The sequence below is a fragment of the Electrophorus electricus genome, chromosome 9 (genome assembly GCF_013358815.1).
Source record: "Electrophorus electricus isolate fEleEle1 chromosome 9, fEleEle1.pri, whole genome shotgun sequence".
Lineage (NCBI taxonomy): Eukaryota > Metazoa > Chordata > Actinopteri > Gymnotiformes > Gymnotidae > Electrophorus > Electrophorus electricus.
In genome coordinates this window covers 24,496,356-24,520,817 of record NC_049543.1, presented here as the reverse complement: position 1 = coordinate 24,520,817, position 24,462 = coordinate 24,496,356, and the positions used below count along the sequence as shown (strand labels likewise).

At 41.0% G+C, this 24,462-nt stretch overlaps 1 protein-coding gene across 1 annotated transcript; it reads left to right on the top strand.

Moving 5' to 3' along the window:
• Nucleotides 1–620: 620 nt before the first annotated feature.
• On the top strand, nt 621–22,462 carry tacr3a (tachykinin receptor 3a). The gene is made up of 5 exons (XM_027021845.2): nt 621–988; nt 6,990–7,178; nt 7,866–8,016; nt 18,782–18,978; nt 19,587–22,462. The coding sequence occupies exons 1-5, from the start codon at nt 621–623 to the stop codon at nt 19,876–19,878; spliced, it is 1,197 nt and encodes a 398-aa protein (XP_026877646.2). The 3' UTR covers nt 19,879–22,462.
• The last annotated feature ends 2,000 nt before the right edge of the window (nt 22,463–24,462 follow it).

The window sequence follows — 24,462 nt, the reverse complement described above, 5'->3', positions numbered from 1 at the left end:
ATGACCTTAAGATGTGCATAAAAATAGCTTTCTTCCAGGAGGTTCCAGAAGGCTGATTTGAGTCTCTAGTGAATCTTCAAAGGACTTCCAGCTTTTTTTTTTTCTTTTTTTTTTTTTTTGGCACTTAAGCTCATTCATTTTGCATGACGAGTGTGAAGATGGATAAATGACTGATATACATTTATCATCATTATGATTATTATTGTTGTTGCAGTTTAGAACATTCTAGTCTCTAAACAATGCACTTAATGATTAAATCCCCCCACACCATGTCCAATCCCATTTATCCTTGCCAGTATTTTGTAATCAATCGACTCCTCTTTCTCCCAATAACACGAGTTACAGCGGCACCCTGCAGTGTGCATCGCTCAGCACGCGCCTGTGTGATTCGCTCAACAGGAGAGTGGAGCGACTCTTTACGCCTCCGGAGTTTTAGGATGGACATTAAAACTCTTCGCTAAAGAACATTAACGCTCCGCTGATAATACTGCAAGTCACAGCCACGTGCAATTATTATTATTTTAAAAAAATTGTAGTTACTTTTACGCGTGTGTCAGGGATTGGAGCCAACGCGCCTGGTCAGTGTGAGCCGACAGGCACGAACAGCGAACATATCTGCAATGGCGCAGCCGCAAAACGGATCTAATCTCACTGGGAACTTTACGAACCAGTTTGTCCAGCCGCCTTGGCGTGTCGCACTCTGGTCTGTTGCCTACAGCTCCATCTTGGCGGTCGCGGTCTTCGGTAATTTGATCGTAATGTGGATCATTCTGGCGCACAAGCGAATGCGCACCGTGACCAATTACTTCTTACTCAATTTGGCATTTTCGGACGCGTCCATGGCCGCCTTCAATACTTTGATTAATTTTGTTTATGCGACGCACGGCGACTGGTACTTTGGGGAATCATACTGCAAATTTCACAACTTTTTCCCCGTGACTTCTGTGTTTGCAAGCATTTATTCCATGACTGCGATCGCTGTCGACAGGTAAAGACGTGTGCCTGAGTGTGGGTGCGTGCGCGCACCGTTGTACCTAAACGATTTTCCTTAGACTACGAGGATCAGCAGTAGGTTAACAGAAGGTTCGCAATACCAATTACATTTTTATTGCACATTGATCTCTGCTTATACAAATGAAATGTATTTGAGAGTATTTTATGTAGGCATCATATAAAGCCTTCCAAACCTTTTTGGAAAAACTGAAAACATGCATTTTTAAAGGGCACTTAGTATGTATTTATAATATGTATTTCATTCAGTATTGCCTGCAGTTAAATTCTCTGTACTGAGAAAGTGCTTAGCGCAGATGTAAAAATACTTATGATGGAGCCGAGGGCTTCTCCACATTTACACATATTGAAACTGTTGCGAGCTTCCATCAGCTGGCTGTAATAACTTATTTACAATATCTCCAGGGCAGAAAACAAGAGAAGCATTCATTCATTTTTCACCGCAGAACTCTTTATTTCCAGTGCAAGTCTAAAATAAATCAGTGATCATTTTTGTTGTTTTGGCTCCGTACCGGAAGGATTAGTGGCATCCGCTGAGTTCTGAAACAGAAGGCATTTAGATCAGATGATAAGATGCAGATAACATGCTTCTTCAGCACTCATTAGTTCACCCTGTTACCACACCAGCTGCCATACCTTTGGTAGAAATAAAAAGCATAACATGAGTCCAGTGCCACTGGCAGTCAAACATTCCTCTGGTACCATGTTTCACAGAAGCGGGGGTGCGCTGCAGCTCATGAGCGGTTTTTCCTCTTTCCACAACCCTGGTGCACATTCATTGTCTTCTCAGACATGTAGCCTATGTTTTAACAAACTGTAAACTGGATCCTCTTTTCCTGGGGCTTATCACTGGTTTGTGTCTTATACTTCTCTTTATATAAACTTCTGAGTAGCAACAAGTTGTGTATGAGATATGATTAATTTGAGGGCTTACATAAGGATCAGCATTATTATTAAATCTGCTGGCTGCTATTATTAAATCTGCTGGCTGCTGTCATACTGTACCATTTCAAGGCCGTTAAATATGTTCATTATCTTTAGTAATTTGGCATAGGAGATCCTGGGGGAAGCAACGTGCCATGAGCACTTTTCATTCTGTGCTTAAATACTGATTTAACAAATACGATCATCTTGTCAATTTAAGAGAGATGTTAAAGAGAGAGAGAAGGGGACTCAGTGAGAGCAGATTGCTGAAATGGCAATGGTGGCATGGAGATGAAAATGGAAAAATTGATGGTGAGAGGGAGAGTGTGTCCAGTGCCTCTCTCTCCGCAGACCGATTCCTATCAAATCACACATCTGTAGCTATCACAGGACGTGAATTAGTCTGGGTCTCCAATAAGAGCTCACACTCTGCCTACAGGCGCCGTGTTTAGGATCTGCTCTAGTGCTGAGGTTATGGGTGAATAGGCACCAAGATCTGTCCAAGCTCTGCTGCACAGGAGAGGAAAACAATTGGCTCTGATCTTTTAGTAGCTCCAGACACACAATGGGGCTGATCTGCAGTCTGGGTAAAGTCCCCTTCTCCTCACACACACACACACACACACACACACACACACACACACACACACACACACACACACACACACACACATTATATATATATATATATAAAATAGCTTTCATTTTGACAACCAGCAGCACATTTGATACCCAACAGCCTCACTCATGTCTGCTGGAAAAAAAAACTACAACATTGCAGTATGAAATGGTGGCCTTTTAGACTTGATCAATAACCTTGTCGTGAACTTTGCCAGCATGGGTGGTTTAATACCTTTTAAGGGCTCTTGGTGTGAGTGTGTGTCAATAGGGGCACTTAAGTAAACCTTATTGGGAACGGTACAGAGCACTTTAATCAGATGAGCAGCGCATAGTACAATCGGATATACCTGAATGGTCTATTGATGGCAAATCTAATGAGCACAAGTGTAATTACTGAATACTTCAGATATTTACGATGGATGAGTGATGGGAAAAGGCAAACCATCTCTTTCCATGAGCAATGGCTTTTTCTGACTGAATTTCATAGAACTGAGGTTTCATAGAAGTGGGCGCCTTTTTTTCACAGAAGCACAGCAGGGCTGCTGAAGCAAAGAGCTCATTTCTGTCCGCCACGTCCTGAGCCCACCGTCTACCTCAGACCACCCAGAACGCCACCCTGAGTTACAGCCAAGAAGCACAGACAAGCAAACAAACCAAAATAAAAGGGGGGGGGGGGGGGGAATGGTGCCAAACAAACAAGCTTTGGCGGAGATGTAGAATAATCCGGCTCTTGCGCAAGGGCCGGCTGACTGAAATGTTCCGTGGCATGAGGTTTTTGGGGGTCTGCTTTGCTGACAGCACCAGTTCAGCTGCTTGCGATTTTCACTGACATTTATGCAGGAACTGGACAACTTCCCTGACACCCAGGTACAAGCCAGTGGAATTAAATGGTGCACTCAATTAGCATTAGCCACTGCCACTGAGACAGCTGCGTGTGGTTGGCACGCCTCTGAGTGGTTTGTGTCTCATATCGCATGGAAATGGCTGTCCCCCAGATTGTGCTCCCTCAATGCACACGGTCAGAAGTCTTTAGTATCGTAATATGTTTTAAGCAGTTCAAACTTTCTCCCGATCTCTGGAAGAGCATACGAGAGTCTACCCTTAAATTCTGTCTTCCATTTACCACATTCATGAAACGTGATCGTGTAGAATATATCATACGGAAATTACTTTAAAACCTTATTCAGTTTTCAAGGTTAGTGCAACATTGTGACAAAGTCAAGGAGCTTTTTCCCCCTTTAACAACTCCAGTTAGCTATAGAACACCAAATGGGTGTCAATGCAACACACCTGCAAAAAAACAGTGTATAATTAATGGCTCTTTCCGCACAGATTTCAGCACATTTCAGCACATGCTATATACACGCTATAGTGCACAGTATTAGACTCAAAAATGAGCACCACATGGTCATTAAGGAAAAGTTCAATTCAAGCAAGTGTGCACGTTACATTTTTGGTCTGGGAACTAATCCCTCTTTTAGATAAAGTTTTGTTTCCAATCCTGGGCATATAGTGACCCAGGTTGGAAAAACCATCAGACAAAGTGCTTAGCACACACAGGATTTTGACTACTATAGCTGGGACAGCCATCAAAATTAACTTTTTCCTATCGGCTCTTCTGCCTTTTGTGGCTGGGGGCCATTGTGGTATTTTGTGCTGGCCTGTGCAGCAAACAGCAGAGCAGCTCCCGAGAGAGCAGCTCAAACGATGATAGCAGGTCTGGTACATGCAAGAAGGTAAAAAGGTGCACCTTCGCAAAGGTAGTTGTCAAGTCATGGGTGGAGATACTCTGATTTGGGGTGATATAATTCTAATGTCTTCCCTTGACGTGAATCAGATTGGTGATGACCTCACCATCACTTTTTCAGATTACGCATTCTGAACAGCTTGTTTTAACATGTTTTCTAACAGACAGCCCACAACAACACTGGGTTGACTTATTTCACAGTTTGTGGGTTGGTAGGCACTCATGATGACCAAACATTTGTGCATAAACACTGAACAAGTGAGTTTTTCATAATATGTCCCCTTTAAGAAATCCTGAATGGCGTGCAGGATTTTCAAGAAGCTACATCAATAAGTGAGAGATGACATGAATTTAAATGAGGTTTCACCACCACAACCACATTTTAGATATATATAATCACATTTCCCAAGCTCAGCATCACTTTACAGATTCAATCACAGAACATGTATGGACAATAAAACAAAAATAAAAAAAAACCCTGAAACAGTAGACATATAGAACCCACTAGATACAGAACGTAAGACAACAGTATAACAAGGATACACTAGAAAACAGCAGAATGAGATGGAAAGAACAAAGAGAAGTGGAAGGTTTTTAGACTGTGATTTGAAGACTGAAATAGATCAGATGTTTTGGATGCTTGGAAGGGTCCAGTGTTGAGGTGCTACTACATTGAAAGGCATGCCACATGTGGACAAGAGATATGATATGATATGAAGTTGCACTTATATAGTGCCTATCTCAGTACCCAAGGATGCTTCACAATCAACACACTACATGTCACTTTTACATCCAGTCAACACACGGGCGAGAAGTGACTGCCAATTGCGCATGGTGTAATCTCAATCTGAAATCACAGCCCCCTGGGAGACTGGATCGAGTGCACGGAGGGGAGAACAACCAGGACAGAGCACCATCCATCACTGGACATGCAGGCATACAGTTAGTAATTCACATACCTACCTACCTACACACACACACACACACACACACACACACACACACACACACACTTTTTAGGGTAGCCAATTTTTACAATCACATTATAGGCATGTAAGGGATCTGTTGTATGTTGCTGGGCAGACAAAACCATTGGCTTTGTGTTTGCCTTCAGCCCGTTAACACAAGTATGGTGAGAGAGAACAAGCGTGAATCAGATTGGCGGTGAGAACACTTGCCCGGACTCCGCGTTCTGTTCAGTTAATGCTTAGTCTTTTTGACAGAGATGGTGTTCGGGTTCTTTTCCACGATAATATGGCTCATTTTCCAGATATTCTGTATGGAACGCCACATGTCAGGTGCTGTGTGTTGCTGTCTGGTCAAATAATGTGCATCCATTCAGAGGCTTTGAACCTCGGGAGTCTTAAAACAAATGTTAGGTGCCCTGTTTGCAAAGGATGATGAATTTACCCAGAAAGCTTCATGGATACTGGAGATTGGGTTTTCGAAAGGCTTTGATGTCATGTAATTGTGTTATTCGCCTTAGCAATCACTTTCATGTGAGAGGGGCCTCAAACTTACTTGAGAGTCAAGTTTAAAAAAAAAAAAAAAAAAAAAAAACTAATTTCATTAGAAGTCATTTCATTAGAAATTAGGCAAGAAGCAAATGTATGATTTTGTATGTTGGTCGTGATTACATATGCATAGAACAAATCCCCTCCCTGGCTATGCAGAGTCACTCAAAGTGCTCTGGTGCCATTTCCCTTCAGATAAACTTGTCTGCCCTAGAAAAATAACTGACTGCCTAACAGGCTGTCCACTGTCTACATAAGTCCCCTGAGGAAAAGACAGGCTTATGTCATTAGTGATAAGGGGTATATGAGAAATCCCCACAATGTCGTGCCATCTGGTTTCCAGTGGAATATGGAATATACCAAACACGTGTATGCTATGAATTCCTCACTGTTTTTACAGGACTAGGTTTTAGGGGCTAAAATCGGTCCTTTTTGACACTTGAATGCTATTGTTAGGGAATCCCCACCCTGGAAGCCCCTGCTGTTCCTCTGTCCATGACTGGTTTATGCCAGTTCTTCAAAACGTTTGTACAGACAAATATAATACAGATCAATCAAATACCCCTTTAACCTATATAGGATCAAATTGAGCTGTCATTGTCCTTATAGAATGAATTTGTTAATCTTGAGCACCCAAGATTTTTTTTTCAACTGGGAGCCGGTGATGATCATTTGTACCGATTTTTTAATTTAGGTACCCTGTTCTTTTTGTGACTCTTCACTCTTCTAGACTTGAACCTCTGTCCAGTCGTCGTTGGCCTTAGAGCGGAAAACAAATGTAAACAATTTTTCTGGGTCCAGGTAAAGAAACAGGCAGGCAGGGGAAATGCAGAGCTCGCGTTATTATTCTTTTAAACTTAAGAATTTGCATACCATCGATGCTTTTCAGCTTCATTATCACTCTATGTCTTGGGAACCCTCTCTCGCTGGCTCTGGCAACCTACTGAAACAGAAGTAGCCTGAAGTAGGCTGTGGTTAACTGCACACAGGTGCAACCAATTTTAATGATCTGCAGGTTTACCTGGGCCATCCCTCTGCTTCACACATGCCCCTGGTATATGCCCCCCCACTACCACAAAGCATAAAATGCAGTGTGCAAATGTTGCCTTTTCATTGTACAGGTATGGGAACATTTTCTTGGGATTCTAATCTACTCCTTTCTCTCTGTGTAGGTACATGGCCATTATTCACCCACTGAAGCCTCATTTATCAGCTACGGCTACTAAAGTGGTCATCGTGTGTATCTGGGTGCTGGCTGTGGCGCTCGCCTTCCCACTCTGCTTGTTCTCTACCATTAAAAAGTTACCCAAGAGGACGCTATGCTTTGTGGCGTGGCCTCAACCCAGCGAGGACCCATTCGTGTGAGAATGTTTCAGATTCAGTATTAAACATTAAAATACCGTATTGAATCATTTCTTTAAAATGAACCATTTCACCTGTGCATGCTCATAGAGAGCAAAGTAAGAATATACATTATACATTTTGGATTGCATTGTTATTCCAAACTCTGTAGCTGTTTCCATGCTAAACACTTTACCTGACAGTAGCAAGTTTTCAACAGTACATCATCTGTCTACACTCTGTACGTTGTGTTTGATAACATCTCCAAACACCATCTAGTGCCCCATACCCATCTATATCTGCTAACTTTTGCCTACTGTAAAACAAACCCATTTAGATGTGAGTTTTTAATCTTAGAATTTGATTTGTGTTTATACTTAGGGAGAGATCACCTAAAAGCATTGTTTCATTTATTTATTTATTTTTGTTAGAGGAAAACTAATTTGTCTCCAGACAATTAAGGTCTATATACAGAGATTGCCTAGCGAAAACCTTTTTAAAAGTATAGGACAAGCTAGGATGGTCTAGTCATGCTAACCTGTCAAAACCTGGCTGCCTAATAAAAGAAATTGTTTGAACCACTTGTAACCTGCAGTTTATATTTATAGCCCCGGTGACGGATTCCCTCCATACAATTTACAAATTGTTAGGGTTACACTTTCACACTTCTTCACTCCCTGATTACTAATTCCCATTTTGTCCGGCAGGTATCATATCATAGTGATGGTGTTGGTCTACATGCTGCCCCTAGTGGTGATGGGCATCACCTACACCATTGTGGGTGTGACGCTGTGGGGCGGGGAGATCCCGGGAGACTCATCAGACAACTATCACGGGCAGCTACGAGCCAAGAGGAAGGTACACACAGCTGCCTTTGATGTCTTAGATCAGTTCACCGTTAGTTATATTGTTTGGAGCCAGTTTACATCAATGGTATTTCAAAACTGATCTGCATAGCAAGGCTTAAGCAAAAATCAAAACTTATTTCATTAAAAAACAACATTCAAGTTTGTCCATTCCACAGTCTGTCTCAACATATTGCTAATTATCATTATGGAGATACTGACAAATATGGACGAACCTGTGATATCTGCTGACATGCATAGTTCAGGCTATACTGAATGTAAGCTTGCATTCCTATAAATTGGGACCTCTGAGAACCTCTTTTCTTTCTGTTGAGCTTGAACACTGGCTGATTTGTTTGCCTGAGGTTTCACAGTACATTATTAAATGGTCAATCATTTCTAAAAGTGACGTTCTCCCTACTGAAACTCTGCAAACAAAACCCCTGCATCTTGTTAGGCCGTGTTGTTACACCGTCTCGTTAGGCCTTGCACATTGAACTATGATCTGTCATAAGTATCCCCACATGCCCTGCTGTTCTGCATGCCATTACACTACGTTTTGTAAAACTCATTCTTACCATGCCTGCTATATCTTGGCCAAAAAAGATCGTAAGATGGCCCCTAAAAAGACCTGCTCCACATCTGCTCAGAATCCGAGCAACCAGCAGAGCATCACGGAAAGAAGTGTGACCCCGTCTAAAGATTACTTACCTGCATTCCTTACGTGTTGCCGTTATGCAGCTTGCATGACAAATTCTTTAAGACTAACAGGTAAGGGGGAGAAGAAAAAGAAGAAGGGAGGAATGAACCAATGGACAGATACTGTGAAAATGAATTCATTTTTTTTAACACTTCACCTCATCTCTACTGAGCTTTCAAATAGTAACATTTTACGAGTGCAGCCTGCTTCTTTGCTCACACTTTCACAGCCATAAATTCAAAATAATATTTAATTATTTTGATTTTGTGGGTGTACCAATGTGAGCAAAGGAGCAGGCTGCACTCATAAAATGTTTGAGTAACTTATTGCTGCTCCAGTTATTCAGTGACCAAACATGATGGAAGGGGCGATCCTAAAACAAAAGGCTATGAGACGGTTCAAAAACCAGGGATAGCAAATAAAAGAACATGGCAAACACAGCAGATAGGAACAGCAGTTATAGGAGAAACAGTATGGCAAAACAATACTTCACACAGATCGCAGGAATCAAGGGTATACATACACAGCAGACAAGGCAAATACGCAAAGTTGAGGTCAATAATGACTCGGACTGAGATGACGAGGACGGAGTGAACACAGGTGGGGCTAGCACGTAAAACGCACTCACTGCTAGGAAGTAAACAGAAGCACATGGGAGGACCGACAGAAACAAAAACAGAGCAGGAAAACAGGATACTGGGGGAAAATGTGGAGGGGAAAAGGTACAGACATCTGAAATTACTTGTCTGCAGTTTCTGCTTTATAATGAAATTATATAAATAGCAAATTTATAGAAACAACCGCTATCAAAGGTAGTTATTGTGTTTGTCTGTGTGTTTGTCTGTGTGTGTGAGAGAAACAGGTACATACAAAAGGAAAACAGTAATTAAAATTTTATAGAGTCATTAGAATTCCAATTCATTCTTGCAGTTCAGTCATTTATTACCCAAGCCATTCCCTACCTGCAACCACTCTCTAGATACACCACTTCCTGTGGCTACAGCCTGCTGTGTGTGTGTGTGTAGGTGTGTGTCTGTCTGTCTCCAGGACCACTGTTGCTAACTGTACTTTAAAAATTCAAAGCCAAAAACAGAGTTATGATATGAGAAAGGAACCATGCATCACTCATGGTACATTAACTGCCAAGTAATGTTTAACTATATAGCTGTCAGTTCTTTTTAAGCATGAACTTGCAGCCAGATGTTCCTTTAAGTGGAACTGATGTGCTTTTAGATACTTTAACAGCTGTTTTTAAATCCTTCACAGTTGGGTGGGGGAGTTTGTTTCTGAGAGTAGGCATTTGAGTCATTTGGAATCTCTCAGTTTCATTACTTTGGAGAAACCGTGCTGCTTCACAGGCTGGTCAAACCTCTCTGACCACCCACATTTTGGCGAGAGCCATAGCTGACTTATTGTGTTCACAGACCCTTTTGAGTAGCGTAGGTCAGCTTCCGGGCATCTGTCCAGCACCCGTGATGAATCCACGCCCATGGGTATTGTCTGGCGGTTGTTGCTGGATGTCCCTAACTTGGCTTGAGTGGTGATGTCGGTGTGGCTGAGGTAATAAATCCTTGGTAGAGGGGATGGGTGGTGGTGGTGGCGTTGGTATTGCCGAGGTAATAAATCCTTGGTAGAGGGGATGGGTGGTGGTGGTGGCGTTGGTATTGCCGAGGTAATAAATCCTTGGTAGAGGGGATGGGTGGTGGTGGTGGTGTTGGTATTGCCGAGGTAATAAATCCTTGGTAGAGGGGATGGGTGGTGGTGGTGGTGTTGGTATTGCCGAGGTAATAAAACCTTGGTAGAGGGGATGGGTGGTGGTGGTGGTGTTGGTATTGCCGAGGTAATAAAACCTTGGTAGAGGGGATGGGTGGTGGTGGTGGTGTTGGTATTGCCGAGGTAATAAATCCTTGGCGGTTGCAATATGCCCTCTGTTTTGCATATACTGCACTCCACTCCAGCCCAGCTGCCACTCAGGGCTTTCAGGCTGCTAAACTAAGGCCTTTCATCACACTTGGTAGAATTGCTGGAGCTCCTCACTTCATTCTGTGCTCTGCACCGTATTCTTTCGCTCTATTAAGAGCTAATTGGGAACTTAAATGCATGTGTCTGGCTGTGTCTGGTTGTGTGTGTGTGTGTGTGTGTGTGTGTGTGCCTGCATGCGGGGGGGGGGGGGGGGGGGTGAAGTAACGACAGAGGCAAGAGCGTGTTCTGAAGGGCCAACTACCCCATCTCTTTTCTACCTCAAGGATAATTAAGAGGACTCAGAAGGACGAACACCTTCCACAGCCTTTGAAATCCATCCTAATTACAGCAGGAGACAGGTCTACGCAATATGATTAGAGGTCCTTGTAGTGCATAAAGATGAAAATGGATAGTGGAGTGAAGGGAGTGGGTGCCTGTCCATCTCCACTTTATCTGTTGTCTCTGTTGAGATGACGAAGGGACAGTGTTTAAAGCCTTAAAGATCGTGTGACATATTTGAGTGTAACATGACATTCAGGCCTGGAATAATGCATGGAAGGACTTCGGATTTGTGATGTAATTGGACTGTGAAGACGATTCATTGATTCTACTATTATTTTTCCCCTGTCCTTTCCTTATCCTTAGAGATACAGACAGAAATTAAAAGTCATCTTGGAGGCAGAAGTCATTCTACTTTTGAATAACTAATTGACCTTTTGAATAACTAATACTGATGTGAACAGCACATAAAATGAGCAGGAACATGAACAACAAGCTAAAAAATGTCAAGTTTCATTTGTGATTGTATTAAAATATGGCTGAACATGGTTGTAGTAAATGTACTGGAAAACATGAGGATATCAGCATTTTCTAAAACATGCTTTTTGATATTAGATCTGTTTAATGTACAGATTCCTCACCTTATTTGACACTGATATTTGTTTGAATGAGCATGTCCATATTTAGACATTGCCAGCTGACTCTTTCAGTAGTTTATAGTTCGGTTTAACAAGCACTACTTTGCTTTACGAAGTAAAAATACTGATAGCATCCGTACAATCCATTTTTGATGGAAAAAAATGGTCCCATTTACTCATAATGGCTTAATCAATATCCAAGGCCTGCTCCTTTGGGCATAGCACGTAGCACACATTCCGACATTTCCAACAAGCTTTAGCTCTCTTTAGCTTGTCCATGACATTCCAGTATCATTGTAACGAAGCCTTAGTTAAGATGTCTGATTGCTTCAGGGATTACCAAAGGAGGTGCTCACTTCACTATGTAAAAGTTCAATGAGAGGGCTAATGTGAGGCTCAGGAACGCCATTGAGCTATTGGAGCTTTTCTTTAAAGGGTGAGGATTAGTAAGCTCAGCCGGCAAGTCAAACCTGCAGACTCCTCGTCATCTCACCTGGGGCAGAGTTTAATGAATGTTCGCAGATCTCTGATTGGCCCGATCGGAGGGAAGATGCATCATCATCATCACTCCCCACCTGTGTCTAACATTCCTTCATGCATATGTATACTCACATGCACACATGTGAAGCCATCTGTCTCCCTCATGCTCTCTTCTCATGAAATTAGCCTAGGTTCCCTGTCAGAAATGTTCAGCGCTTCTCAGACAATGATGCAAAGCATAAATTATTTGTTGGGCACTTGCTGGAAGAAGGCTGGAGGCTTTTGGAACTGCATAATTCAATATCCATTATATACTTTAAGAAAATTAAGCTCTACATTTGTATTCAGAGCACATCTCTGAAAGTTTAATAGCAGTTTTTGTTTCCTGGTCTTGTGTTCTTTTGTCATTTTCATTCAAAATGTGCTCAGTAAATATTTTAATCTTGTTAATATGATAATTTAGACAAGAGAACAAGATTCTGAATTACAAGCATGAAACCACGTGTGTGTGTGTGAATTCTTGTCAAGGAACTGAATATGTACCAAAGTAAAACATTTTTTTGAAATGGAAGCTTCCCCACAGTATGCTATAGCAAGATAATTGCTATATTTTAAAGACTTTTTAATAACATTGACTACACAAGCCAGTAATGTTCACATTTCCATGTTAATCAAAACATATAGCTACATTATTACAGAAATTAGTTTTAGAAATTAGAGACCAGCCGTCTAGAGAAAGAAAATAATTTGTCACTGACAACCTTTTATTCGTTTTCCTTAAAAGCTTTGTTTCTGTAATTTTAAAGCTCTAAAGTACAAGAAATAAAAGTTGTCAGGGGCCTGGTCCCTCAAAAACATTCCCAACTCACATTCTTACTCCCTATTGAACCACAATTCATCTTATCCATGGTTTATTAAATTGGAATCATAACACTATATAGGCAATGCATCCCAGTCAAGCCTTTTTAGAGTGTGCTGTCCATCACTTTCAACTGCCAGTGAAATGTTAAAGAAGAAGATTCAGTATAATCAACATATGTAATCAACTCAATCCCCGCTGTGCGAGGGAGAGTCAGAATATATCCCCCCCATCTGAGTCGTTTCTCGCTCGCTTCATTTGATATAAATAAGCACAGTGGAAGCCATTCTGGAGAAATGAACAAATCAGTGCGCCGTAATGCATTGCCTCTGGCATGCTTGGCCTTTTGAATCCCTCCACCTCCTCTCTGCTTTCCGCGAGCTCATTCCCCTCGCACCACTAAAGCGATTTATTTCCATTTTACTTCTCAGAAAAGACAACCCATCAGTGGTGGAAGACATGACTAAATCACATGCTTTTTCGTGCTTAGTTTGCATTTGTTTGATTTATTTTTTGCCTGACCAATTGTAAATAAGCATTTTCCAGCTCTCTTATAGTATAGTTATCAAACTGGCCCAAGAGACCAGAGTCATGTGTAGGTCATAAAACTGGCAAAAGGGTATATTAACAATACAGTAAAAAAAAAAATCTGCAGGCAAAAGGATAGTTTTAAAGAGATACAGTTGGATTAAACAAGAGTAACGAAACGGGAAACCAGTACTGAGAAGACTAAACAGAAGGCAACAGTTCACAAAGACCGAGCCGGCGACTGAGGTATATATACAGAGCTGATGAGGTGAACTGGGAAGCAAGTGAGGGTGATTAATTGGAAGGTGAACTAGATCTGGTGGAGGAGACGGAGGAGACAGAGGGTGTGGCGTGTGGCTAAGGATTCTGGGAAATGGAGTTGCTGGCAAGGGCGTGACAACAGTAAAAGACAAATTTACTGAACTCCCCACAATACATCAAAGAAAATAAGTACCAAAACAGCCAACAGACCAAACCAAATTCATTCTGCTTTTCACTTTTACCATATTTAACACTTTTAATACTTTTTTGTCTGAGGCGCTTGTCTGTGCTATACAAGTTAAGTTTTCATTTGCCCAATGCTAAAACTGTGCAATGTTTTTTTATCTGTGCCTGAAAGCAGCCTAGCATATGCTGTCACTATTGTGATGAAGCCATGTAAACAGAATTAAACATATCAATGTAATATATAAGTAAAGTGTGACTTGTGATTTATCCAGACTGTGAGCTACTGTATCAAACATGGACACTTAAAAATGCTTAGCATTTTCCATATTGACATATACAGGCTATACACTCCATCTCCACCACAAACCTTCCACAAGTGATCCAGGTGATCCACAAGTGATCGGGGGGTCCAAACCCACAACCTTTCCCCTTAATGAACAAATGCTGATGTAAGACAGCATATCATATCAATCAAACGTATCAAATCAAATTCTTTTATGGGCCATAAGTGCATGGCATAAAACTGTAGAAATGTGCCGAAATGTTTTAGTCAGGTGAGATGAGAGAAAAAACCTTGGCACATTTTGTTGTTTCTCTCATTAAAGACGATCCCCATCATCCCCTGCCTAGGAAGAACCAGTTGCCGTCCTGTCCTATCGACTGAGGACTGCAGTCTGAGTAATGTCTTGAAAAGATTAGTTTGGACCCTGGTGCCAAATGCCTGGTGTCAACAATGATTAGTCATGTTTAGTTCTATAAGAACTGAGTTAATATCCACACCACATGAGTTCAACCTCCCCAGGGTAGCAAAGAGGCTTGGGCAATTCCATCTAAGCAGCAGCACAGAGCCAGCGCCTTCTCATAGCTGGCTTTGAATAATTTACAAATGTGAAATAATTGAATAAATGAAGCATAACGCCCCAAAGTGAGGTTTAGAAATGGCTTTAGCGGAGACGCCGTCCCACCCTGTCATGTGGGATCTTCAGCTGCAGCCATGTTCTTCTGTGACTGGCTGTCTGGCTGTCCTTCATTTTGCATACAGATGCATGTTTAAGCTCCCTTCAGCAACTACCGTGTGCTTTGACATGGCATCAGAGACAGGCTCAGAGACCCGGTGCCTCTCGTCACCAGTGTAGAGACACCCAAGTGAAATGGACCCTAACGGATTTAAATACAGCAACTGGGGTGCTTTTTATGTGGATTTTTAGAAGTGATTGCCACTTTTTTAGCACTCTGAAAAGGAAATTAAAATTTCTTACCATTCTGTAACATTTTGTATTGAGGCTAATTCGTGTTTTTTCTATCACGCAGAAGGCACAATTTTAAGCAGTTTAATCAAGTTGGATACATTCAGTGAGGAGTATTGTGCACGCAAGGAAGTCCCATGATTCAACATTATTTGCAATACATTATCATCATATTTTATTTGCAGAAAAATCTCCCTTTGTTCTTTGTCTTGTTTTTGCTTCATTTATGTATGGCGGCATTATTTTGGCACAGTAACTCTTAAATCTGACAACTGCTACTCCAGAGCCCAGCTAAGATGTTGGCTTACACCTGTTCAACTGTACGTTAACACAAATATCTAATAAGTCAACCACATGGCAGCAACTGGAGGCATGTAGGCATGTAGGCATGTCTTTTGACACACTCATTCAATATTAACCGGTTGTAGCATGTAGCTAGGACACAGATATTCTGATGCAAGAGGAGTTGGCTTTGCTATTGAGCACTCGGGAAAGTGTAACACCCAGTTAAGCCAATCATATCAGGCCATGTAAATTTTAGACCAATGATAACAGACCACGACATCAGCTAAGATGTTCAAACCCTTCGCTAGGGACATAGGAAATCTCTGGTAGAGACTACATGTGTGATGCCGGTGGCTCAGAGAAAGCGAGAGGCAGGGTTGTGGGGAAGTGCATTTTATTATCCATAGATAATAAGGTAACTGATGCACGAAATACACACAAGGTGGTCATCGTCTCGAAGGCAGCGCAGTGGACACTGCTGCTGGATTGTCCGCCAATGTGCAGTGCTGTTTTCGGCTGTGGATTTTAAATAGACACACCATTAGCGAGGGCAGGTGCGCCCAATTTATACTCCAGGGATTGGGAGCGAGGTTGGGAAGTGGAATGATCTCTTTTATGAGTGGACCGGCCTCCCATGACACTATGGAATAACCTGCACAGAAATCCTCTTCAAGCTAGCTGAACCAAGTCAAAAGAACTGTTCACTAGCCACATATCTAACTCTTGTAAATAAATCCACTTTCTCTGCCCAAAACACCAGCTAATACAGCCAACTATCTAGCTATCTATTACATCTATGTTTACTTCCAGATACACAACATTGGATAGCTAGCTAGATAATTTACAATACTAGACATCCTGGTATTTTGAGGGTGTGTCATAAAACATAACTGTGTTGTAGAACAAATTGCGAATTAACTGTCACAAAATTCCCTACATTACTCATCTTTACAAAATCTTGCTTTTTGCAAATAGATACATCATGGCACTTTACAGAATGGGCATGTTATGAAGATTCGTGGCAAAACAATTACCTGATGATTGATGTTGATAAAACTGGAGTTTGTACACAGGGATTTACTTAATTTACTTCCATTCAGGCAGTTGAGTGTCTAATCTTCCTGGTTTTACCATGTTGTGCATTTTACACAGAGACATTTCCCCCCGGGGAAGGGTTTCTGGAAAGGAAGTGAGCTAGCACTATAGCTAGGACGTGCACTAACAGCGAACTAACAATAGTGGTTGGTATGAAGAAAAGCTCCCAGAGTGACCACCATTGCAAATGATCTGTTTTACATCCATTTCTGCCTTTTGGCAGATTTTATTTCATTTTTCCTAAACACAGAGTCATGTTTCATCTAGACTATTAAATTGTCTGAACAAACCCATCTTATCCCAGACCTATTTACTGAGCTCCCACTGCTTGTCTGTTGATGAGTAGCTCCTGGTACAGTGTGCTGTGCTCTGCTCTGTGCCGGCAGGTGTGAGGTCTGCCACAGATTTCCATACTAAGGAAGACTCAGCTAGATCCATGTTCTTGCCCATGGCACAGGCTGGGGAAGCATGAGGAATGTAATCATCTCCATTAGTGCAGTGAGATTGGAAACCCTTCCAATCAGAAGGAAACTGTGAAAGAGAAGTTTCTCCTCGAGTGGGGGTGGGTGAGGGTGCAGTTATGGGTCTCATGATCACTCACTGCACCAAGGACCACTTGGAAGTGGACAACAGAAATTCCTCCATTTCTCTTGATTGCCATTCCCCTGTTCTTTGGTCTTTTCCTGGTAATTCCTAGGTTCACATTTTCATTACTTTTTCTGAAGCTTCTGGATTGTGCGTCCGTATGCGTTCATAACTTTTTCTAGCTTTTTTTGTCAGTTGCACAATGATTTTAACCTTTTCAAAATCAGGTAATTGTATTCAAAATGTAAAAAAAAGTTATATAGTGTTTTGTTTATTTGTTTCATCATATTTGTCATTTGTACTCTCGTGGGCTCTCTGCAGCAGTTTGATTAGAGTGGCCCAGCTTCACATAAGTGTGTCAATGCTCCTTCACTGTGCATAATCAACATGTCATTTCACTTCCTCTATCTTACAGTAATCTACAGCTGTGCATCAGCAAGATAAATAGATGTGCCTAAAACAAAACAAATGTGTTTATGCATAGTAGTTGCCTTAAATCATTTTATTTCAAGCCGACAGTTTTATTCAAAGCAACTTGCATTTCTGAACACAATTTAAGCAATCAAGGGATAAGCGCATTGCTCAGAGGCTAACAGTGGCAACCTGGCTGTGGTGGGGCTTGAACTGGCAACCTTCTGATTACTAGTCAAGTACCTCAAACACTGAGCTACCACTGGAGAGCCAACACATGCATTTGTAGATTTTTTGTTTGTTTGTTTATTTAATTTGCATAATTCATACATCTTAAATTCCTGTGGTTTTACACCTCTAGTATGTCATTATTGTGAATTGATGTTGCCATATTTGCTATCTCAACCTTATTTTTAGACTTACTTGTTGCGGTCACTGTTAGGGCAAAAGATCTTTAGAAGGTGTCTGTTCCATGTTCCAAAATGATTGAGATGTGTTGATTATTTTGTCAGTGATCCGCAAGTAGGAACAGTGTGCACAATGTGAAGTGACATGCAATGATTGGATCTGATTTTCAGGCAGACCCTGGGTGTCTTCATTAGGATGGAGACTTTGATCATACTCATGCTTGGAGACTTGATAATGATAATTGTAATAAGAAAGCACCCTAGTGGAAAACGTGTTGGTTTAGTTCAAGCAACTGAGTGAACCAATCACAAAAAAACCCAAACCAAACCAAAAAAAAGCATTTATGCTATTGGTGGGGTCCAAGATGTTGGTTTCTTTCATGTTGTCACTGAAAAGATCTGTTATTAAAAAAAATTGTAATAAAAAAAAAATTAAAAATTGTATAACTCAGCGTGAAACACTTTTTGGCATACTTTCTCTCATCAATTTGACCTCCTTAGCCACTTTACCTCCTCCAATAGGGGAAGCATCATTGTTGCCGAGTACATTATAACAATACAAAATGATAAATACAGATACTAAATACAAAGCTAACAGTAAATGAAGTAAATTTAAAAAATGTCTACATTACAAATCCTGATCACTGGTTTATATTTATGTTTAAATGGGAAAAAAAGACACTACATTAGAAAAGGTAGCTAAAAAGCTTCCTTCTAAGAATATTGGCTGAGACATTCTTTAAGAATGTGTTGAATATTCTCCCAACAGCACATTGTACGAAGGAACCAACAAAATGTCACCTCTTCCTGCAAAATGACAGCTCTTCTATCTCATCTTCCCTCCCTCGCATCCAGGTGGTGAAGATGATGATTATTGTGGTCGTGACCTTTGCCATCTGCTGGTTGCCTTATCATGTCTACTTCCTGACCACGGGTCTAAACAAGCAACTGGTTAAGAGGAAGTCCATCCAGCAAGTTTACCTCTCAGTCATGTGGTTGGCCATGAGCTCAACCATGTATAATCCCATCATCTACTGCTGCCTCAACAGCAGGTAAAATGCAAAACGCTCACATATTCTTTTGGCCGTTGTGTACCATTTCTGCTACTGTAAAATCTTCTTATGCCAAGAAGATGCATGACCAGAAGAACATGCTGGCCAAAGTAAAGCACCTGTTGAGTCTTTGAGCACTGAAAGTAGCTAAGGAATAGCAAAAATACTATGGCTATTCAAAGGCCTATTCAAGGAGATACAGAAATAGATTAGTGAAAGAGGCTGACAAGTTTCTTTGAAATATCAAGTGGGTACTGGAAGAATTATTTTTCTTATTACACCAATTGTACACCACATTGAGTTGGTCTCCCATGAAAATCATTGTTTCTTACAAATGATCAAATTTAAAGAGTAAGGAAAATGACAAAAACAAACTATCAACAGAAATATGAGTTGTGGAAAAAAAAAATACATGAAATTGAGTGAAGAAAGGATAAGGGGACATGGGAAAAAGCCTAAACTTGAAATCAGTAACGTATAAATTATGTAGCCCCAGTATGGCTTATACAAACTGGGTCTTACACCTAACTGGGCAATTTTTCCAGACTTAATGATGTCACCTTGATGCCCCTCCCACTTCCTCTTATTCGGGCTCTTCTTCACTAAAGGTTTCGGGCAGGCTTCAAGCGGGCGTTCCGCTGGTGCCCCTTCGTGCGCTTGTCAAGCTACGAGGAGCTAGAACTGAGGGCCACCCGCCTGCACGTGACTCACCAGGGCAGCATGTACACGCTGTCCCGTGTAGAGACCACCGTTGTGGCCATGGGTGACCAGAGCGAGCCGCCGACCGACCCGACCCGAAAAAGCCTTGTGGGCCACCCCAATCACAATGGATGCCCTCATAACACCAAGAGCAGAGCAGGCACCTACATGCCCAGTGACGCTCAAGAGGAATTCTGCTAAAGGACCGCGGGACGTCCACAGGGATGGTACCCTCAGCAACAATGCTGTGTTCGGGTGGACAAATAGGGGACATTGTGCTTCTTTTCCATTTCAGTGTACACCTTCATCAAGCTTCTATAAAAGACAGAGATGAAGGTTATCTGTTGCATCTGGTGAGTATGGACACTCAGGCCAAAAAGGAACTATAGCTGGTCTGTGTCATTTCATGATTAAAATGCATTGGATCTGTGAAAGCATGGTGAAAAAATGTAAATGTTTCTGTACTGCATGAGTAATCTTTTCCCCAGCAAGGATCTACAGCTCTGTAAAAAATAATTTTTGGGCCAGACAGATAAGGTTTAGCAGCCTAATGGACTAAATATTCAATGAAAAATCTCTGAATTCAATATCCAGATTTTTTTTTTTTAATTGAAATGAAACAAAATCCATCATTCGCCATTGTTTTGGTTAAAATACCTGGTTGAGAATGTTTTAACAGGAGCTACATCATTTCTTGTAGCCGTAACACTCTAATTCCCACCTTCATAATAGGCTTTCGTGATAAATGGTCGTCTGCGGTTCAGTCCGTCTTCTCTAGAGATAACTGTGCAGTAATTACTTCACAAGGACTGCAGAGTGTATTGAATATAATCCCCACTATTAAGTCTCTGAGGACACTTGAGGTTTGTGTACTTGTGGAAGGCATAGGTTTATGAAGACTCTGTAAAAGCTTCCAAGTGCTGCTCAACAGCACCGTGCATTGAAAGTTTCAAAATGGAACTTTGAATTATTGGCTAAAATGAAGACTAAAATGTGCCCAAGTGGGACTCCCCCCCCATAAGCATGAAAGAGACCATCCAGTGGCGCTCCAGCTCAGCGTTCCTGTCGCAGTAGAGAAAAAGGAAAACGGTACGTCCCAGAGCATGGTGAGGGCTGAGGTTAGTTCTTCTCTTCTACTATTTCAGTCACCCGTGTTTAATACTGTGCCGTTTTGAATGATTTCAAACGACAGCTTAATATCACGATACTCCTTGTTTGTTTTTCAGTAAAACGATTAATATAGAGTTCTGATTTTGCTAGCTTGTCACATATTACACAGAGTGCAGTCCCTCTGGCTCTCACCTTGAGATTACTCATAATGCAATAGTGTCAGTTGTGATTAGGAATACATCCCTGTTGGCATGCCCACACACATGCCTGTGCATATACACACACACACACACACACACACACAGAGCTCCATACTGCACACAATTCTTGCATTTTAAAAGACAATAGCTGTGTTTCTTTACCTATGTGAAATGGCCCTAGCATTTACAGTTACGTGTTGTGGTAAACACAGCTGGGAGTCATAACTGTGAGCAGGGGGATGAGGACTGTCCCCTCATAGCCTAAGATATTGATTAGTGAAGCCTGAGGAGATTAGCCCCATGCCTGGACTCTGAACTCCAGTCTAGAGAAAAGAAATATGTCTGGGAGCCATGAAGATTTCTCATTCAAGTGTGCAGCAAAGTCAAGTGTGATGGATTTCTTCCAGATAAGTGACATCCACCTGTGGCCTCCACAGATAACACACATATACTATATATATTCAAGATTGTAGTAAAAGTATAGCATTTCCAGAGAAAACATTTCTGACAGAGGTCCTTCATCAGCTGTGCAAGCAAAGTGCTTCAAAGTGCAAGCAAAGTGGGAAGTGGAAGCACTTTGCTGGCACAGCTGATGAAGGATCTCTGTCTGAAACATTCTGTTCCTCTGGAAACTGTACTGGAAACTGTAGTCACTCACCTAGAATCTTCTGCTATATATGAATGATAACCTAAAAATACTTTACAGTAAATGTGTATAAATGTTTAAATAACTGCCGTCCATTTTAAAGAGGTTTGTTAATATTATATAGTACAGTATAGAGATCAGTTTTTATTGTTTGCATGAAAGCATGTGAAAACATTGAAAAATGAAACATGAATGCATCATCTAGATTAGTTATTAGTTAAATGTAGTAGACTGCCAATCCTGATAGTTGAACAGTTTAGCAGGTAATTCCTTTAAATCCTTTGCATTTTAAAAAGAGTTGCATGGCTTAAGTAATAGCTTCCTTATCAGCATGCAGAATGCAACAAAATTTGCTCCATTACTTATCAACTGGTTAAAATCAGTGAGCTATTATTTCTGTACTATTTCTGAATTAGTTTCATCTAGAGGTACTATATACAATCAGTGTACTGCATTTTGCTTCTTCCACTGAAAACATTTACATTTCTTAGTGCTTGCTGCTTGAAAAGTGCTACTAACGCTTAAAACGTTTGGATGTTTGACTGTAATCCTAATAAGCTATCAATGCCTTTACAAGACTGGCTGTAATTCTTTTTTGACTGGTTTGTAAAGGGTAACATTGATTTAATGGTTAATCTTGTTCACTCGTTTTTGTTAGGTTTTTTGGGGACAAGCTTGCCTTTTTGTGTTCTGTAAATATGACCACAAAGACAAATACAGACATGTTCCGACATTGTGAAAGTATTAACCGTGATTGTATCTATTCCGTGATTACAGCTATTCAGGGCATGTGTATAGGCTCATGTGCAATAAATCTGTCAGAAGTTACCATTTTAAATTGTATTGCAGATCCATTGCAGGTCAATATGAAGACCACCATACAAAATACACATGAGCTTTTTGGATTTTGTGTACTAATGAGAATGACAGAAAACATGTTCTTAATGTGAGTTGAAGTAGCCTCTGCCACTAGGCCTTACACTGAAACAACCTAAAACATGCCAAACAAACATATCCTAGTTCTAACAGTCGCTCATGTATCTTGCGTTGTGTTCGTAATTGATTCCTGTGTTCCAGGCTTTTCCCCCTCCGCCACAGTTTGTCCTTGGGTTTGCTACAGATGAAAGATCAGCCCAGTCGGTGTGCATCTGAGCAGCATTGCTGCTTTCGGATAAAACGGTCTTAGTTCTTAAGTTCACTTGGTACTCAGGTTCACTTGGTGCTGAAGAATCTGCATGTACCTATTCTAGCCCTGCAGCGCGCCGCCAGCTGTCAGTGTGGTTACGATTACAGATGTTCGCTCAGTAGAGAAAGAGAGACCATTGGGTCAGACTGAGCACCTGCGCTGTAGCCTGGCATTTCAGCGTGGTACAATATTTTGCTAGCTCTGAGGTCATCCATTGGTCATGATCTCGTTGGAAAGGATGTCAAGTGTTGAGCAGACAGACCAGGCATGTATTCCTACATTTACAGGCGCTGAGGGAACAGACTGTAAATAACCAGGCTCGGCTGGAAGTTGAGAGAGTGCCTTTGTTGGTTAAATGTTGGTTAAATGTCTTATGATAAGGTACAAGCAAGCAAGCAAGCAAGCAAGCAACCAACCAACAAATAAATACATATACATACAATGGCTACTAAATACTACTGTTTACAGTCAGATGTAGATATGATGTGCATCAGTTTATTTCTGATCCAGTTAAATTAATCATAATGATAAAATAATACAAGGTGTTATTGTCCCTAATAAAGGTGCATTTATAAAATAAGGCTATTATATTTGAATCTAAGAACAAGTATTTCACTGTTTTATGCCTCTTTTCTGGGATTAAAGACAAGCTTGATGTAAGTACTGGTTTGTTTAATACAACACAAATACTATTTACACTTTGTTTTGTGTGGCACACCATAGTTAATGGATACAATTTTACCTTTAATTACTGGTGAATAAGAAAAAGGCACTGTTAATAAAGTTACTGCACTGAATGTTACACTGTAGATTGCTAATGAACAAATTGTTCTTGTTTTCTGTGTGTTCAGTTAGACTGTCCTGTTTTTTTATACCTGAATCTGAACTCTAGTGGTGGATTATTACTGTGTGCACAAGTGTGCATATGACTGCATCTCTGCCTCTGTGTGTGTGCACACCACTTTAAAACATTTTGCAGAGAAAAGAACAATGCATATTTGGTCTCTGGTGAATAAATTTGATAGCATCCTAAAAATATATATTGCAGTTGTATTCAGCTTAAGAAATCAATATATTGATTTATGTAGTAAATATATGTTGAAATAAAATATTTCTAAGACAAACTATAAATTTGTTCAATTCACATGAAACTACACTATAAAAATTCGGTACTGTCTGTGAACAAAGAGACTCTGGACTACAAATTTAATTTGCTAAGACATTAAAAAGCAAAGAAACGGCAGTGAATCAGAGGGATCAGCCAGAAGTCCGGTGTGTGAGCTCCTATTACATCCACTGTAACTCAATCCAAACTAATCCTTAAACCCATTATTGGTTGCGGTTTCTATTCACTATTGGTTGCACTGTTGCTCTTCATAACCTGTGCGCCATCTCTGCGGTTTCCTGATGGGCAGCTTTATTTGCAGAGAAACACTCCCATGCCTGGCAGCAGGAGGGTTTCCCCATTGTGCTTTAAAAGCACAGCAGTGGACTACAGATGTTCTGACCAATAGAGATATTTCTTCCTACAGCAGGTTAAAGGGTTAAACAGCTCTGGCTGCCCACCTGAACTTGACACCACCTTGAACTTGCATGCAAGATGATGCCCACTGCTTTTGGTAAACAGGAAAAATCAATGTCGA